The 13,593-nt window shown below is 49.7% G+C and overlaps 1 protein-coding gene across 1 annotated transcript in view; it reads right to left on the reverse strand.

The window, feature by feature from the left end:
- The window catches only part of LOC124012294 (protein spire homolog 1-like), a 125,445-nt gene that overhangs the window by 34,018 nt on the left and 77,834 nt on the right, over positions 1 to 13,593 (reverse strand). Inside the window, exon 9 of the mRNA XM_046325757.1 lies at positions 10,105 to 10,256. Coding sequence (XP_046181713.1) covers positions 10,105 to 10,256 — 152 coding nt within the window. The remainder of the gene's footprint in view (positions 1 to 10,104; positions 10,257 to 13,593) is intronic.

Raw genomic sequence — 13,593 nt, forward strand, 5'->3', positions numbered from 1 at the left:
TATAGTGCTATCTCTCTCTCTCCTCCCTGCTGACCACCTCTCAGTGTGTATAGTCTGTCTCTCTCTCCTCCCTGCTACAGCCACCACAGAACATCAGATAGTGCATACAGGCGACCACCACAGAACATCAGTGTGTATAGTGCTGTCTCTCTCTCTCTCTCCTCCCTGCTACAGCGACCACCACAGAACATCAGTGTGTATAGTGCTGTCTCTCTCTCTCTCCTCCCTGCTACAGCGACCACCACAGAACATCAGTGTGTATAGTGCTGTCTCTCTCTCTTCCCTGCTACAGCGACCACCACAGAGCATCAGTGTGTATAGTGCTATCTCTCTCTCTCCTCCCTGCTACAGCGACCACCACAGAACATCAGTGTGTATAGTGCTGTCTCTCTCTCTCTCTCCTCCCTGCTACAGCCACCACCACAGAGCATCAGTGTGTATAGTGCTGTCTCTCTCTCTCTCTCCTTCCTGCTACAGCCACCACCACAGAACATCAGTGTTTATAGTGCTGTCTCTCTCTCCTTCTGCTACAGCGACCACCACAGAACATCCTGCTACAGCGACCACCACAGAACATCAGTGTGTATAGTGCTGTCTCTCTCTCCTCTCCTCCCTGCTACAGCCACCACCACAGAACATCAGTGTGTATAGTGCTGTCTCTCTCTCTCTCATCCCTCCCTGACCATCACAGAACATCAGTGTGTATACAGCCACCACCACAGAACATCAGTGTGTATAGTGCTGTCTCTCTCTCTCTCTCCTCCCTGCTACAGCGACCACCACAGAGCATCAGTGTGTATAGTGCTGTCTCTCTCTCTCCTCCCTGCTCATCAGTGTGTATAGTCTCTCTCTCTCTCCTCCCTGCTACAGCGACCACCACAGAACATCAGTGTGTATAGTGCTGCGACCACCACAGAACATCAGTGTGTATAGTGCTATCTCTCTCTCTCCTCCCTGCTACAGGCGACCACCACAGAACATCAGTGTGTATAGTGCTGTCTCTCTCTCTCTCCTCCCTGCTACAGCGACCACCACAGAACATCAGTGTGTATAGTGCTGTCTCTCTCTCTCTCCTCCCTGCTACAGCCACCACCACAGAACATCAGTGTGTATAGTGCTGTCTACAGCGACCACCACAGAGCATCAGTGTGTATAGTGCTCTCTCTCCTCCTCCCTGCTACAGCCACCACCACAGAACATCAGTGTGTATAGTGCTGTCTCTCTCTCTCTCTCCTCCCTGCTACAGCCACCACCACAGAGCATCAGTGTGTATAGTGCTGTCTCTCTCTCTCCTTCCTGCTACAGCCACCACCACAGAACATCAGTGTTTATAGTGCTGTCTCTCTCTCCTTCCTGCTACAGCGACCACCACAGAACATCAGTGTGTATAGTGCTGTCTCTCTCTCCTCCCTGCTACAGACCACCACAGAGCATCAGTGTGTATAGTGCTGTCTCTCTCTCTCTCTCCTCCCTGCTACAGCGACCACCACAGAACATCAGTGTGTATAGTGCTGTCTCTCTCTCTCTCTCTCCCTGCTCCTCACAGAACCTGCTACAGCCACCACCACAGAACATCAGTGTGTATAGTGCTGTCTCTCTCTCTCTCCTCCCTGCTACAGCCACCACCACAGACCATCAGTGTGTATAGTGCTGTCTCTCTCTCTCTCTCCTCCCTGCTACAGCCACCACCACAGAACATCAGTGTGTATAGTGCTGTCTCTCTCTCCTCCCCTGCTACAGGCGACCACCACAGAACATCAGTGTGTATAGTGCTATCTCTCTCTCTCCTCCCTGCTACAGCCACCACCACAGACATCATACAGCCACCACCACAGAACATCAGTTTATAGTGCTGTCTCTCTCTCCTCCCTGCTACAGCGACCACCACAGAACATCAGTGTGTATAGTGCTGTCTCTCTCTCTTCCTGCTACAGCAGAGCATCCATCTCTCTCTCTCCTCCCTGCTACAGACCATCAGTGTGTATAGTGCTGTCTCTCTCTCTCTCTCCTCCCTGCTACAGCCACCACCACAGAACATCAGTGTGTATAGTGCTGTCTCTCTCTCTCTCCTCCCTGCTACAGGCGACCACCACAGAGCATCAGTGTGTATAGTGCTGTCTCTCTCTCTCCTCCTGCTACAGGCGACCACCACAGAACATCAGTGTGTATAGTGCTCTCTCTCTCTCCTCCCTGCTACAGGCGACCACCACAGAACATCAGTGTGTATAGTGCTGTCTCTCTCTCCTCCCTGCTACAGGCTCACAGAACTCTCCTCCCTGCTACAGGCGACCACCACAGAACATCAGTGTGTATAGTGCTGTCTCTCTCTCTCTCCTCCCTGCTACAGCGACCACCACAGAACATCAGTGTGTATAGTGCTGTCTCTCTCTCCTCCCTGCTACAGCGACCACCACAGAACATCTCTCTCTCTCTTCCCTGCTACAGCGACCACCACAGAGCATCAGTGTGTATAGTGCTATCTCTCTCTCTCCTCCCTGCTACAGCGACCACCACAGAACATCAGTGTGTATAGTGCTGTCTCTCTCTCTCTCCTCCCTGCTACAGCCACCACCACAGAGCATCAGTGCTGTCTCTCTCTCTCTCTCCTTCCTGCTACAGCCACCACCACAGAACATCAGTGTTTATAGTGCTGTCTCTCTCTCTTCCTGCTACAGCGACCACCACAGAACATCAGTGTGTATAGTGCTGTCTCTCTCTCCTCCCTGCTACAGCGACCACCACAGAGCATCAGTGTGTATAGTGCTGTCTCTCTCTCTCTCTCCTCCCTGCTACAGCGACCACCACAGAACATCAGTGTGTATAGTGCTGTCTCTCTCTCTCTCTCATCCCTGCTACAGCGACCATCACAGAACATCAGTGTGTATAGTGCTGTCTCTCTCTCTCTCCTCCCTGCTACAGCCACCACCACAGAACATCAGTGTGTATAGTGCTGTCTCTCTCTCTCTCCTCCCTGCTACAGGCGACCACCACAGAGCATCAGTGTGTATAGTGCTATCTCTCTCTCTCCTCCCTGCTACAGGCGACCACCACAGAACATCAGTGTGTATAGTGCTGTCTCTCTCTCCTCCCTGCTACAGGCGACCACCACAGAACATCAGTGTGTATAGTGCTATCTCTCTCTCTCCTCCCTGCTACAGGCGACCACCACAGAACATCAGTGTGTATAGTGCTGTCTCTCTCTCTCTCTCCTCCCTGCTACAGCGACCACCACAGAACATCAGTGTGTATAGTGCTGTCTCTCTCTCTCTCCTCCCTGCTACAGCGACCACCACAGAACATCAGTGTGTATAGTGCTGTCTCTCTCTCTTCCCTGCTACAGCGACCACCACAGAGCATCAGTGTGTATAGTGCTATCTCTCTCTCTCCTCCCTGCTACAGCGACCACCACAGAACATCAGTGTGTATGGTGCTGTCTCTCTCTCTCTCCTCCCTGCTACAGCCACCACCACAGAGCATCAGTGTGTATAGTGCTGTCTCTCTCTCTCTCTCCTTCCTGCTACAGCCACCACCACAGAACATCAGTGTTTATAGTGCTGTCTCTCTCTCCTTCCTGCTACAGCGACCACCACAGAACATCAGTGTGTATAGTGCTGTCTCTCTCTCCTCCCTGCTACAGCGACCACCACAGAGCATCAGTGTGTATAGTGCTGTCTCTCTCTCTCTCTCCTCCCTGCTACAGCGACCACCACAGAACATCAGTGTGTATAGTGCTGTCTCTCTCTCTCTCATCCCTGCTCCTCACAGAACATCCTGCTACAGCCACCACCACAGAACATCAGTGTGTATAGTGCTGTCTCTCTCTCTCTCCTCCCTGCTACAGCCACCACCACAGAACATCAGTGTGTATAGTGCTGTCTCTCTCTCTCTCCTCCCTGCTACAGCCACCACCACAGAACATCAGTGTGTATAGTGCTGTCTCTCTCTCCCTTCCTGCTACAGCCACCACCACAGAGCATCAGTGTGTATAGTGCTGTCTCTCTCTCTCTCTCTCCTCCCTGCTACAGCCACCACCACAGAACATCAGTGTGTATAGTGCTGTCTCTCTCTCTCTCTCCTCCCTGCTACAGCCACCACCACAGAACATCAGTGTTTATAGTGCTGTCTCTCTCTCCTTCCCTGCTACAGCCACCACAGAACATCAGAACATCAGTGTGTGTATAGTGCTGTCTCTCTCTCCTCCTCCCTGCTACAGCGACCACCACAGAACATCAGTGTGTATAGTGCTGTCTCTCTCTCTCTCCATCCCACAGACCATCACAGAACATCAGTGTGTATAGTGCTGTCTCTCTCTCCCTCCTCCCTGCTACAGGCGACCACCACAGAGCATCAGTGTGTATAGTGCTGTCTCTCTCTCCTCCCTGCTACAGGCGACCACCACAGAGCATCAGTGTGTATAGTGCTATCTCTCTCTCTCCTCCCTGCTACAGGCGACCACCACAGAACATCAGTGTGTATAGTGCTGTCTCTCTCCTCCCTGCTACAGGCGACCACCACAGAACATCAGTGTGTATAGTGCTCTCTCTCTCTCCTCCCTGCTACAGGCGACCACCACAGAACATCAGTGTGTATAGTGCTGTCTCTCTCTCTCTCTCCTCCCTGTGCACCACAGAACATCAGTGTGTATAGTGCTGTCTCTCTCTCTCTCCTCCCTGCTACAGCGACCACCACAGAACATCAGTGTGTATAGTGCATCTGTCTATCTCTCTCTCTCCTCCCTGCTACAGCGACCACCACAGAACATCAGTGTGTATAGTGCTGTCTCTCTCTCTCTCTCCTCCCTGCTACAGCCACCACCACAGAGCATCAGTGTGTATAGTGCTGTCTCTCTCTCTCTCTCCTTCCTGCTACAGCCACCACCACAGAACATCAGTGTTTATAGTGCTGTCTCTCTCTCCTTCCTGCTACAGCGACCACACAGAACATCAGTGTGTATAGTGCTGCTGCTACAGCGACCACCACAGAGCATCAGTGTGTATAGTCTGTCTCTCTCTCTCTCTCCTCCCTGCTACAGCGACCACCACAGAACATCAGTGTGTATAGTGCTGTCTCTCTCTCTCTCTCATCCCTGCTACAGCGACCATCACAGAACATCAGTGTGTATAGTGCTGTCTCTCTCTCTCTCCTCCCTGCTACAGCCACCACCACAGAACATCAGTGTGTATAGTGCTGTCTCTCTCTCTCTCCTCCCTGCTACAGGCGACCACCACAGAGCATCAGTGTGTATAGTGCTATCTCTCTCTCTCCTCCCTGCTACAGGCGACCACCACAGAACATCAGTGTGTATAGTGCTCTCTCTCTCCCTGCTACAGGCGACCACCACAGAACATCAGTGTGTATAGTGCTATCTCTCTCTCTCCTCCCTGCTACAGCGACCACCACAGAACATCAGTGTGTATAGTGCTGTCTCTCTCTCTCTCCCTGCTACAGCGACCACCACAGAACATCAGTGTGTATAGTGCTGTCTCTCTCTCTCTCCTCCCTGCTACAGCGACCACCACAGAACATCAGTGTGTATAGTGCTGTCTCTCTCTTCCCTGCTACAGCGACCACCACAGAGCATCAGTGTGTATAGTGCTATCTCTCTCTCTCCTCCCTGCTACAGCGACCACCACAGAACATCAGTGTGTATGGTGCTGTCTCTCTCTCTCTCTCCTCCCTGCTACAGCCACCACCACAGAGCATCAGTGTGTATAGTGCTGTCTCTCTCTCTCTCTCCTTCCTGCTACAGCCACCACCACAGAACATCAGTGTTTATAGTGCTGTCTCTCTCTCCTTCCTGCTACAGCGACCACCACAGAACATCAGTGTGTATAGTGCTGTCTCTCTCTCCCTGCTACAGCGACCACCACAGAGCATCAGTGTGTATAGTGCTGTCTCTCTCTCTCTCCCCTACAGCGACCACCACAGAACATCAGTGTGTATAGTGCTGTCTCTCTCTCTCTCTCAGCCACCATCACAGAACATCAGTGTGTATAGTGCTCTCTCTCTCTCTCCTCCCTGCTACAGCCACCACCACAGAACATCAGTGTGTATAGTGCTGTCTCTCTCTCTCTCCTCCCTGCTACAGCCACCACCACAGAACATCAGTGTGTATAGTGCTGTCTCTCTCTCTCTCCTCCCTGCTACAGCCACCACCACAGAACATCAGTGTGTATAGTGCTGTCTCTCTCTCCTTCCTGCTACAGCCACCACCACAGAGCATCAGTGTGTATAGTGCTGTCTCTCTCTCTCTCTCCTCCCTGCTACAGCCACCACCACAGAACATCAGTGTTTATAGTGCTGTCTCTCTCTCCTCCCTGCTACAGCCACCACCACAGAACATCAGTGTTTATAGTGCTGTCTCTCTCTCCTCCCTGCTACAGCGACCACCACAGACCATCAGTGTGTATAGTGCTGTCTCTCTCTCTCTCCTTCCTGCTACAGCCACCACCACAGACCATCAGTGTGTATAGTGCTGTCTCTCTCTCGCTCTCCTCCCTGCTACAGCCACCACCACAGAACATCAGTGTGTATAGTGCTGTCTCGCTCTCTCCTCCCTGCTACAGCGACCACCACAGAACATCAGTGTGTATAGTGCTGTCTCTCTCTCTCTCCTCCCTGCTACAGCGACCACCACAGAACATCAGTGTGTATAGTGCTGTCTCTCTCTCTCTCTCCTCCCTGCTACAGCGACCACCACAGAACATCAGTGTGTATAGTGCTGTCTCTCTCTCTCTCCTCCCTGCTACAGCCACCACCACAGAACATCAGTGTGTATAGTGCTCTCTCTCTCTCTCTCCTCCCTGCTACAGCGACCACCACAGAGCATCAGTGTGTATAGTGCTGTCTCTCTCTCTCTCTCCTCCCTGCTACAGCGACCACCACAGAGCATCAGTGTGTATAGTGCTGTCTCTCTCTCTCTCTCCTCCCTGCTACAGCCACCACCACAGAGCATCAGTGTGTATAGTGCTGTCTCTCTCTCCTCCCTGCTACAGCGACCACCACAGAACATCAGTGTGTATAGTGCTGTCTCTCTCTCTCCTCCCTGCTACAGCGACCACCACAGAACATCAGTGTGTATAGTGCTGTCTCTCTCTCTCTCTCCTCCCTGCTACAGCGACCACCACAGAACATCAGTGTGTATAGTGCTGTCTCTCTCTCTCTCTCCTCCCTGCTACAGCGACCACCACAGAACATCAGTGTGTATAGTGCTGTCTCTCTCTCTCTCCTCCCTGCTACAGCCACCACCACAGAACATCAGTGTGTATAGTGCTGTCTCTCTCTCTCTCCTCCCTGCTACAGCCACCACCACAGAGCATCAGTGTGTATAGTGCTGTCTCTCTCTCTCTCTCCTCCCTGCTACAGCCACCACCACAGAACATCAGTGTGTATAGTGCTGTCTCTCTCTCTCTCCTCCCTGCTACAGCCACCACCACAGAACATCAGTGTGTATAGTGCTGTCTCTCTCTCTCTCCTTCCTGCTACAGCCACCACCACAGAACATCAGTGTTTATAGTGCTGTCTCTCTCTCTCTCCTCCCTGCTGCAGGCGACCACCACAGAACATCAGTGTGTATATTGCTGTCTCTCTCTCTCTGTCCGTGTTGCTGAAGCTGTAACATAATCACAGCCATTTCTGACTGAAATGTATACTTATCCCTAATCCCTAATTTGTTTTAAACCCTTGCTCTCTTTAAGTGGCACATTGCATACACATTACCAAAGACCCTATTCGCACGGGACTAGTATGACTAGAAATGTAGGTTATGTAATTGTCACTATTGCATATTGCCTATGCCGCTCGGTCATCGCTCATCCACATATTTATAAACGCAGCAAAAAATAAAACGTCCTCTCACTGTCAACTGCGTTTATTTTCAGTAAACTTAACAAACTTTCCAGTTGAAGCTCGCATCCGCTACAAGACCATGGTGCTTGCCTACGGAGCTGTGAGGGGAACGGCACCTCAGTACCTCCAGGCTCTGATCAGGCCCTACACCCAAACAAGGGCACTGCGTTCATCCACCTCTGGCCTGCTCGCCTCCCTACCACTGAGGAAGTACAGCTCCCGCTCAGCCCAGTCAAAACTGTTCGCTGCCCTGGCCCCCAATGGTGGAACAAACTCCCTCACGACGCCAGGACAGCGGAGTCAATCACCACCTTCCGGAGACACCTGAAACCCCACCTCTTTAAGGAATACCTAGGATAGGTTAAGTAATCCCTCTCACCCCACCCCCCCTAAGTTTTAGATGCACTATTGTTAAGTGACTGTCCCACTGGATGTCATAAGGTGAATGCACCAATTTGTAAGTCGCTCTGGATAAGAGCGTCTGCTAAATGACTTAAATGTAATGTAATGTAATGTGTAAATACATCGACACACTGGCCTTACTCAAAGCCTTACTCAAAGCCAGTAGCATGTCATTAGTCAATTTTGAAAAAAGCAAGGGGCCTAAACAGCTACCCTGGGGACTTCCTGTTTCTACCTGGATTATGTTTGAGAGTCTTCCATTAAAGAACACCCTCTGTGTTCTGTTAAGCATGTAACTCTTTATCCACATACGTTTTTCAAGCAGCAGACTATGATCGATAATGTCAAAAGCTACACTGAAGTCTAACAAGACAGCCACCACAATTTCATCATCAATTTCTCTCAGTCAATCACCAGTCTCTTGTGAAATTGCTGTGCTTGTTGAATGTCCTTCCCTATATGCGTGCATAAACTACTAGGGACTATAAAAAGGGAAACCCAGATGCGAGCTGCCCAGTGACGCAAGCCTACCAGACAAGCTAGATGCCTTTTATGCTCACGTCGAAGCAAGCAACACTGAAGCATGCATGAGAGCACCAGCTGTTCTGGACAACTGTGTGATAACACTCTCAGTAGCCAATGTGAGCAAGGCCTTTAAACAGGTCAACATTCACAAAGCCGCGGGGCCAGACGGATTATCAGGATGTGTACTCAGAGCATGCGCAGACCAACTGGCAAGTGTCTTCAACCTCTCCCTGGTCGAGTCTGTAATACCTACACATTTTAAGCAAACCACCATAGTCCCTGTGCCCAAGGAAGTGAAGGTAACCTGCTTAAATGATTACAGCCCCGTAGCACTAGTGTTGGTAGCCATAAAGTCCTTTCAAAGGCTGGTCATGGCTCACAACAGCATCCTCCCAGATACCACTCCAATTATCATACCACCCCAACAGGTCCACAGACTATACGATCACCATCACACTTCCCTATCCCATCTGGACAAAAGGAATACCTATGTAAGAATGCTGTTCATTGACTACAGCTCAGCATTCAACACCATAGTGCCAGCAAAGCTCATCACTAAGCTCAGGACCCTGGGACAAAAACACCTCCCTCTGCAACTGGATCCTGCACCTCCTGACGGGCCGCCACCAGGTGGTAAGGGTAGGTAACAAGGCATTTGCCACGCTGATCCTCAACACGGGGGCTTTTGAATTGATTGTCTGTTATTTACCATGAAATAGCATTGTATCTGGCCAGAAGTTTACTAAGGGTTGGTAACAGGCTGATTGGTCAGCTATTTGAGCTAGTGAAGGGGGCTTTACTATTCTTAGGTAGAGGAATGACTTTGATTCCCTCCAGGCCTGAGGACACACTTTCTACTAGGCTTAAGTTGAAGATGTGGCAAATAGGAGTGGCAATATTGTCCACTATTATCTTACTGTAACTTTTCATCTAGATTGTTAAACCCCGGTGGCTTGTCATTAATAGACAACATTAACTTTTTTACCTCTTCCACAGTGACTTTACAGAGTTCAAAAGTGGTCTTTCAAAATAAAAATGTCATTTATATTAGTCTATGTTTGGGCCAAATCAAGGCTGGTCCAGACAGGACAGAATCTGAACCAAACATAAACGTCTATGATTGGTTCAGATCTGGTCCGGACCAAAAATCTATGTCCGTGGACGTTGAAGTCCAGGCCGGTCTGGACCGCACCAAATCTGAACCAAACATAGGCGTCTAAAAATGAAGAAAGCCCTTGAATGAGTAGGTGTGTCCAAACTTTTGACTGGTACTAACAGCCTATTGACCAAACAATTGACTAAATGGGGTTAGCTCCACCACACACGTACGTCAGACTCTGAGCTGTAGAGTTCAGCCAGCGTGGGTGCCTTCAGGAGCCTCTTCCTCTGACCAAGAGCCCCTCCCACCCCGTGAGCTGGTGGACCGGACAGGGCCAGGGTGCTGCTGGCGTGCTTTCTGAGGGCATCCGGAGTGGACAGGTCTGTGGGAGGAGTCAGAGAGGACATGACAATACTCATCAACATGGAATAACCCTAACTGAACAACACAGGGATTCACTCGCTGCATGGCACCCTACTCCCTACATAGTGCACTACCGTTGACAAGAGCACTACTGTTGACAAGAGCACAGTCTAAAGTAGTGCATTATATAGGGAGTAATGTGCCATTTGGGATGCACCCACTGAAAATTGGGCTGTTCAGCAACAACTGTTCAGCATGACAACTGGGTGTGTGTGTGGTGTTCAGTTACAGGACAAAGACAGGAGAATATCTTCAGACCACGTTGAACAAGATAACCATTATGCAGTTGGAGAGGATAAAGTTACATTTACAGTTTTGATAATCTATGTATTTTCCTCCTCGGTCTTCTGTCGACTCAACTGCACAGTCAACATGTCGACTCAACTGCACAGTCAACATGTCGACTCACTGCACAGTCAACATGTCGTATAAAACTGCACAGTCAACATGTCGACTCAACTGCACAGTCAACATGTCGACTCAACTGCACAGTCAACATGTCGACTCAACTGCACAGTCAACATGTCGACTCAACTGCACAGTCAACATGTCGACTCAACTGCACAGTCAACATGTCGACTCAACTGCACACTCAACATGTCGACTCAACTGCACAGTCAACATGTCGACTCAACTGCACACTCAACATGTCGACTCAACTGCACAGTCAACATGTCGACTCAACTGCACAGTCAACATGTCGACTCAACTGCACACTCAACATGTTGACTCAACTGCACAGTCAACATGTCGACTCAACTGCACAGTCAACATGTCGACTAAAGGGAATTTTCAATGCATCCACTTCCATGAATAATCACACAGCTTAGGAAGACCAACACACAGTAACACACCATCCCAACACACTCCATCCCAACACACAGTACCACACCATCCCAACACACACCATCCCAACACACAGTACCACACCATCCCAACAAACAGTAACACACCATCCCAACACAGTAACACACCATCCCAACACACAGTACCACACCATCCCAACACACAGTAACACACCATCCCAACACACAGTACCACACCATCCCAACACAGTACCACACCATCCCAACACAGTACCACACCATCCCAACACAGTACCACACCATCCCAACACAGTACCACACCATCCCAACACAGTACCACACCATCCCAACACACAGTAACACACCATCCCAACACACAGTACCACACCATCCCAACACACAGTACCACACCATCCCAACACAGTACCACACCATCCCAACACACAGTACCACACCATCCCAACACACAGTAACACACCATCCCAACACACAGTACCACACCATCCCAACACACAGTAACACACCATCCCAACACACAGTAAGACACCATCCCACCACACAGTACCACACCATCCCAACACAGTACCACACCATCCCAACACACAGTAACACACCATCCCAAGAACATTACCACACCATCCCAACACAGTACCACACCATCCCAACACAGTAACACACCATCCCAACACACAGTACCACACCATCCCAACACAGTAACACACCATCCCAAACACACCATCCCACCACACAGTAACACACCATCCCAACACAGTAACACACCATCCCAACACACAGTAACACACCATCCCAACACACAGTAACACACCATCCCAACACAGTGGACACCATCCCAACACAGTAACACACCATCCCAACACAGTACCACACCATCCTAACACAGTAACACACCATCCCAACACAGTACCACACCATCCCAACACAGTAACACACCATCCCAACACAGTAACACACCATCCCAACACAGTACCACACCATCCCAACACAGTACCACACCATCCCAACACAGTAACACACCATCCCAACACAGTAACACACCATCCCAACACAGTAACACACCATCCCAACACACAGTAACACACCATCCCAACACAGTAACACACCATCCCAACACAGTACCACACCATCCCAACACAGTAACACACCATCCCAACACAGTACCACACCATCCCAACACAGTAACACACCATCCCAACACAGTACCACACCATCCCAACACAGTAACACACCATCCCAACACAGTAACACACCATCCCAACACAGTAACACACCATCCCAACACAGTAACACACCATCCCAACACAGTACCACACCATCCCAACACACAGTAACACACCATCCCACCACACAGTAACACACCATCCCACCACAGTACCACACCATCCCAACACAGTACCACACCATCCCAACACACCATCCCAACACACAGTAACACACCATCCCAACACACAGTAACACACCATCCCAACACAGTAACACACCATCCCAACACAGTAACACACCATCCCAACACACAGTAACACACCATCCCAACACACAGTACCACACCATCCCAACACAGTAACACACCATCCCACCACACAGTAACACACCATCCCACCACACAGTACCACACCATCCCAACACAGTAACACACCATCTGTGCTGGGATGGTGTGTTACTGAAAGTATGTATTGCCCAGCAACAGCCCTGAAACTGGAAGGTCTGTATGGAGGAGTGGGCCAAAATCCCTGCTGCAGTGTGTGCAAACCTGGTCAAGAACTACAGGAAACGCATAATCTCTGTAATTGCAAACAAAGGTTTCTGTACCAAATATTAAGTTCTGCTTTTCTGATGTATCAAATACTTATTATGTCATGCAATAAAATGCTAATTAATTACTTAAAAATCATACAATGTTATTTTCTGATTTTTGTGTTAGATTCCGTCTCTCACAGTTGAAGTGTACCTATGATAAACAATTACAGGCCTCTACATTCATTGTAAGTAGGAAAACCTGCAAAATCGGCAATGTATCAAATACTTGTACTCCCCACTGTATGTGGATACCCTTTCAAATGTGTGGATTTGGCTATTTCAGTCACGCCCGTTGCTGACAGGTGTATAAAAATGAGCACAAAGCCATGCAATCTCCATAGACAAAAATTGTCAGTAGACTGGCCTTACTGAAGAGCTCATCGACTTTCACAGTGGCATCATCTTAGGATGCAATCTTCACAACAAGTCAGTTCGTCAAATTTGTGCCCTGCAAGAGTTACCCAGTCAACTGTAAGTGCAGGTATTGTGAAGTGGGAATGTATAGGAGCAACAACGGCTCAGCCGCAAAGTGGTAGGCCACACAAGCTCACAGAACGGGACAACAGAGTGCTGAAACGCATAACAATCATCAGTCCTCAGTTGCAACACTCACTACCGAGTTCCATAAGGCCTCTGGAAGCAAATTCAGCACAATAATTGTTAGTCAGCAGCTTC

Source organism: Oncorhynchus gorbuscha, linkage group LG24 (assembly GCF_021184085.1).
Source record: "Oncorhynchus gorbuscha isolate QuinsamMale2020 ecotype Even-year linkage group LG24, OgorEven_v1.0, whole genome shotgun sequence".
Taxonomy (NCBI): domain Eukaryota; kingdom Metazoa; phylum Chordata; class Actinopteri; order Salmoniformes; family Salmonidae; genus Oncorhynchus; species Oncorhynchus gorbuscha.